General features: G+C 35.9%; 1 protein-coding gene across 1 annotated transcript in view; it reads left to right on the forward strand.

Moving 5' to 3' along the window:
- CCDC170 (coiled-coil domain containing 170) overlaps positions 1-790 on the forward strand; it is a 34828-nt gene extending 34038 nt beyond the window's left edge. Inside the window, 1 exon segment of the mRNA XM_026044396.1 lies at positions 593-790. Within this exon segment, the coding sequence (XP_025900181.1) occupies positions 593-790 (198 nt within the window).
- The last annotated feature ends 5918 nt before the right edge of the window (positions 791-6708 follow it).

Genomic DNA, 6708 nt, shown 5'->3' on the forward strand with positions numbered 1-6708 from the left:
GTTATGGGGGTTTCTCCTGCTCTCCATTGGTTCTTCCAGCTCAGGGGACAAAGTGCCTTGAGGAGAGCTGATTTGGGGACTAAAGACCAAGGCAAAGGTGGTGTTAATACCTCAGCCTTATCCTCATGCTTGGTGACAATGTTCTCCACTGCATCCAATAAAGCATGGAGCCCTCCTTGGCCTTCCTCCTCTTGTTAATGTATCTGTAGAAACAATTTTGGTTGGTTTTACAGCAGTGACAGATTAAGTTCCATGATGTATATTAAGGAACATTTCAAACTGGGAAGAAAAATTCCTAAATCCTTAGCATCTCAGTTTTTTACTTGTTTTTTTGAAGTATGCCCCTAAAGGCTCCGTTTCCGTGTCCCTCAGTATTGAGCAATGGCAGAAATTCTGATATTTTGCACTGTTAATACAAATGCTTGCATCTGTATGAATATGTGTGTGTGTATATTTTTAAAGATCTTGAATTTGCTTAATATTTCATGTATTAATCTTCTTCTAATCTATTAATCTTCTTCTAATCTATTAATCTTCTTCTAATCTATTAATCTAATTTCATGTATTAATCATCTTCTGTTTGCTCTTGCAGCTGGCAGACTTCCGGGAAGTGGTCTCCCGGATGCTGGGACTCGAGATTGGCAGCCTCGCTCTTCCTGACTACGAAATCATTACCCGCCTCGAAGGGTTGATACACTTTCAGCACCATTTTTTCCCCTGTGTCTGCCTCAAAGATGTGGCGAGGGCACGAGATGAACCCTCACAAGGGAATATGTAACTTCTCTACTGAAATACACATTTTGCAAGGTCACAATTTTGGGAAGTATTCTCTAAGAAATGACAGCTTCAGTGAATTCCTTATGCTTTATCCTGAGTGACAGTGAGGAAATAAAGTGGGAATGGTCTCTTACTCTTACAATAGACATCTCGGTGCATTTTTATGCATAAGGACATTGGCCTCGATAGTTTTTTTTTTTGGAATTAGACAGAAGACTGTCAAAGCTTTGGAAGAAGTGATTCTTTTTTCATTTATTTTTAGTGCACTGAATACTGTGGCTAGTTTCCGAAAGAAATACTAAAGAAAAGAAAAGAATATATAAAATATATGTATAATATAATATATATTTCTTTTACAATCTTCTACCTGGGATAGATATAGTTGGTAGAGTTGTGTGCTGCCTTTGGTTATGGTGACTTGGAAGCTTTCCTTTTAGTTGCTGTGTCCCTTGGAAAATTACTCTTCAGGTGCAAAATAAGTTGTGATTCTTCTGAATTCATAAAAAGTTTTATAAAAACTTTCCTCCACTACTAAAAATCGTTGAATAACAGAGTTCTTTCATTTTCAGAAATCCTAAAGCAATGATGATGTCCAGAAATATCTTTTAATCATGAAAGCTGAGTGTCTGTCACCCATTCTATGTCATGTGAAGCATTTTTTTTAAAAATTTTGAACAATAAATTAACTCATTCTTGCATTCTTTTAATCGTCTTTCTCTCCTTATACATTATGTGTTGATTTATAGAGCAGCGAGGAAGACTTATCTGTATTTGTAGGAGCTTTGTGGACTTCAAACAGCAAGTTGTACCCCACTCATTAAAATTGTGAGCAATCTATTTGAAGAAAAAACAGACTTTTTTAAGAAAGTGTGGTAATTTTGGAATCTAGCTGTGGACTCAGACCATTACAGATTGGTTTTATTTTGCTTCTCTGAAGTAGCATTACTGAGTGAGTTGTTCGTAAAATATGCCAGGCTTTTGCAAAATTTGTGGTTTGAGAGGGTGATAAATCATATATTTTTATGTTCTAAAGCTTCTTGGATTAAAACTTGTTTTTTTATTTTTATAATATAGTACTGCTCTTCAAGAAGAATTTAATTAATGGAATGGAGGAAAATGCAAATATAAAATCAGATAAACTTAGGGAAGCACCATACTTCCAAAGTGTAATAGCAGGTTGAAATGTGAATATTTTCTAGGTATACTATATGAATTGGGAATTTGGAGAGTGGATAAAGATGCAATAATTTTTTAATTCTTCAGGAGAATGCAGACAATTTCAGCTTGTATTTTGCTGGTACTATAGGTACGTCTGAGAGCAGAATCCTTTCCAAATGATTAGTACTATTCTTTCCTCTTCTGCCCCAGTTATAAATAAACAACACAAACTGATTTCTTCATCCATATTAATTATAAACTATACAAAGCACAGTTTACTTGATGAACACTAAATTAAACAAACTACATTAAGAAATTAAGTCCAAACAGTTCAGATAATTAATAAGATTAAGAAATAGTCTCTGATAGTTCATAACTTCAAGAAAGTATGTATATTTATTTTATGGATAAATTAGATAATTTCCTATTTGCAAAGGGCCTTAAAACCTGCATTCCTGCCTCTGTGATACAATCCATGACTCCAGCAACGAAGCTGCAGCCCTGCAGAAGGCAGCACCGAAACTCTGCGGGTTACTTCACAGAGGCTTTTACAGCAGACTGGTAATAAAGCTCCACTACTGTCTTGTGTGTTAAGCCAAGAGTAGAGTTAGGATTTTCCAATGTTGGTTTTACCTTTTTTTTTTTTTTTTCTTCCCCTAATACATGGATCCATAGTCTCTGAAATACTAATGCTAATGTAGTTTGCCAAGGAATATGAATATGTTAATAATCCCTCTAGTTGCTTTTCTTTTGGAGGAGTGCATCTTTGCTCATCTAGCTAAAGCAAATAACAAAACAAAAGTAAAGCAGTAGTTTGACATGAGCAAAGTTCAGGTGATTTTTGACCCATGCAATTTAATTAACCCCTGAGTAAAGTTTAAACTGACTTGTAATCTTTTTTTAAGTTCTACTTCATATAGTGTCGAACTTGGTGAACTTTGTTTTCTCTCCCTCTCCCTGACCCCAAGCACTGGGAAAAGTGGCTTAATTAAAAAAAAAAAAAAAAAAAAAAAAAAGTATGTATATGTATAAAATAAAAAAAGAATGCTTAAACAAAGATGCATTCCATAGAGGACAGATTTGATAGAAATCTCTCCAAAGTATTATGATTATGTGATTGTGTCAGCAGACACCTCTCTGCGTAGATCATTACTTTTGCTGGGTTTGAATTAATATAAAAGTTATGTAATTAAGATTTTGCTGCTCTTTTTCTCAAATTACTCTTTCATTGTGGTGAAGGTGTCTTACCAATAAAATACATTTAAAAAAAAAAAGGGAACTTAGAGGTGCCATTAAAAGACTAGGTTTTGGCTCCAAGTAATAAATAAATGAATTCTAATCAATTCCAATGAAGGCAACTATTTTAATTCATGTTTGGCAATGTTAAAAGAGGCAAAACTCAAGAAATGAAAATATTGCAGTTGTAGATACTGAGATAAACCAATTTATTTTATTAGTACAAATATTTATGGCATATAACAATGCAAAAGCTATGACTGTTGAGTATATTAAATATATGCAACTGAACTTTTTGACTAGCTAACATACTGTCAATGATATATTCTTCAAAATACAGGAATAAAAACAGAACTATGATTCATCAATGAAAGTAGGTGCAAAACACCTAAATGCTGTGCTGAGTTGGAATCTGGAAGAATAGAGACAGATCACAATTTATTACTTTCCACATTATTTTGCATGTGCATTTTTGTTCTTATTGTATAAGGCAGCTTGCTTTTTTTAAATATTATTGTGCATAGTCTCTACTTTCTTGGGAGTGAATAGTGAACAAAAATAATCCCTTTGAGCTATTCAGGTACTGAATAATTTTATAAATTAATATGCAGGGCGGTGGAGAAGATTATACATGGCCCAAATCATAATCAGGCACATAACCAAGGGAATCAGGCACATTTCTATAATAGAAAGGGCAGGGTTCTACAGAAAGCCTATAGATTGTCTAGTCACCACCAAAACTTTTCTGTATTGAATAAACTTTGCAGATGCTGGCCATTCCTGCTGATCATCAAAAGCAAAAGAAGCCTAGAACAAAATGGAGTGCTATGAATTGAGAGAAAAAGGATCTCTGGTATCAGTGCAGCACAGAAAACAAAATATTGGTTCATTGAAAATTTGTTAACTGTGTGGAAAACAGAAAGATTGGTAGTTTGTCAGCATGTAAATTGGAAAGAATGCTCAAACATAATAGTTCACAAATGGAAGATGTCAGATTGCTTTGTTCTTTTGTCATAACAAGTAAGAATCCTACATTGTTTTTTAATTTTTTTTATTTCTGAAAAAAAGGAAGGATGCATTTATAAAAGCAACTCATAATTATTTGGGAATAACTGAATCAAAAATGAAAGATATATTAAAAAAGGATATTTTTTCTGAAGAAAAAAAGTTATCTGCTAACTTTGATAAAACTCTGATTAGCTAATTAGCTAATGAGCCATGAAGCAAGAAGAACATTTCTTTAGAGAAGGCGATAAATAATTTATACTTTTTTTCCCCTGTGATTGCTAATTACAGATTGCATCTACACGGGTGTTTTTATTGACATTTAAAAAAATATTTTTAATTTATTGGGTGGGGAAGATGAGTATTTGTACCATTTGTTTCGCTATTGGTATTATTTTGAAATAGGCCATGGAATGTGATTTAATTTGGGAAGGGGCCTTGCTCTGCAGCATATTCCTGGTACCTCGCCTTAGCAGTAGCTCGTAGGTGCTGTTGAGGGCATTAAGAGGCTTCAGCCCCTTCCTGAAGAACAGGCTTCGTTTCCGCTCCCCAGGCGGTGCCGGTTACTCCTGCCAGGGCAGTATTGCCGGCGCCCTGGCTCTGCTGCAGAGCTGCCGCAGGACGGGAGCCGGGAGCTAAGGCCCTCCTTGGTCCAGACTGTGTAAAAATCCACCCAGGGGTGTTTTTGGGTGGTAACTTTGGGTGGTTTCCTGGGGCTGTTGGGAGGGGAGCAGTAGGTGAAGAAACGCTGCTGCTTTTGGCATAAAGGTTCTTCACAGTTTTCCATGGAATTTGGTCCAAACCAGCTTGAACAGGATACTGCAGAGAAAACTGCAAGGCTACCATTGAGATTATCACAGTAGTATCAATGCCTAATCTTTTTAGTCATCTTTGGTATTATATAAATTTAAAATAGTGTGTTTATAAATTTAAAATAGTGTATCAGCTAGCTTTAGCTACCCTGGAAGATACTTACTGAAAATGGTTGAACAGAGGAGTAAGCAGTAGGGCTGGGGACCAACCAACAGGAATGAAGAAGCAAGATGGTAAGACGCATATAAGTCTTTAAGCATTAAAATCCAGGCATGTACAAACCACATTTAGCTACTTGGTAAATTTGTGGGAATAGGAAGTATTTGAGATGGATATATCCCACAAAGTTGTAAAGTTAAAATGAATTGACCTCAAATAGTTAAAAAAAAAATGTTCTTTGTAATACTTGTATTTATAAAATGAATGAAGCCATTGCATTTGTGTATCAGCAATTTCTAGGTTTTTGGTTCTTGTTTAGGATTAAAAAAAAAGTATTAGGAATAATTATAGTGATTAGATAAACCATAACCTGATCAGGAAAACCCAGGGTTAAAAAGCATAAATTCTGATTAATTTTCACTCCATAATACTTGCTAGATGTTAATCTTTCAATACAAGTATGTATCTCACTGATCTCAGCTGAAGTGGTAAAGAATTGGCAATTTAGCTTTCTGCAGTACCTAGGAGGAATTGGCTGATGCTAATTCATACGTTATCCGTTCTCATATAAGCTACCTTTCTCCTACTAACAAATACTTGTCCCTCATCTGAGTAGTTCAAGATAGCAGGTCGTGGAGAACATAAGATTTTAAAAAGAAAAAGTATTTGAAAACACAAATAGTAATGATGTTTGTAGGCAAATGACCTAAACAGAAAATAACGGAGTGAGCTCAGAGTATGTCCAAATAATTCTTTGGTGATAAATGTATCTCTTATCTGCAAGCCTATAAACTTCTCTTGCCTGGCTTTCAGTTGGAAGCATGAGGAGCTGGTTGCCCTTGGAAATCTGCCCTTGATGCAGGGGGAAGAGTGATGCTGAAGTAGGAGGGAGAGCTAACACACTGCGGGTGGAATTGATTCCCAGTTATTACTGAATCCGGAAGGATAAGCTTTCTTTAGGTATCATGAAGCTCCTGAAATAAGAACTGGATTGCTGTTTACGTCTCTCCCTTTCATATAAAAAATAGAGCTCAAAAAACATTTATACATAAACTAAAATAATCTGCTTCCTGCCTCTGGCAGGCTTCACATTTACAGTCAAAATGAAGAAAAAATGATAAAAAGCTGCACTGAAAATAGTCTAAATGCAAAGGTGAAAAATTTAAGTCCTTGAGATGTAGTAATTCCTAAGGAAAAGATCACTTTCTGCAACCAATGCTTTTTAATTTATTGCTTGCCTATGCTGGCAACTGCAGTTTTAGCTTGGAAAAATGAGAAATTAAAGGGAAATGCCCCCCTTTCTTGCTGCCACCTTCGGAAGTCTTGCACCTGCCCATCCTCACCAAGGGACGCAGTCTCAGCGTGTGGCAGCAGAGTGCTGGGATTTGCTGTCCCAGTGCAACTCCTCATACTTGCCCGCCCACTGGTACTTCTTCTTTTCCCAGGAGAAGAGTCTCACAGGGACATGGCTGGAATACAGAGTCTTCTATTTGGAAAACTGCAAAATGCTCAGACGGTGACTTTATCTGTGAGAAGGGAGTATCATGAAGAAAAATGACC

Source organism: Nothoprocta perdicaria, unplaced genomic scaffold, assembly GCF_003342845.1.
Source record: "Nothoprocta perdicaria isolate Ctin4 unplaced genomic scaffold, notPer1 scaffold_36, whole genome shotgun sequence".
NCBI lineage: Eukaryota > Metazoa > Chordata > Aves > Tinamiformes > Tinamidae > Nothoprocta > Nothoprocta perdicaria.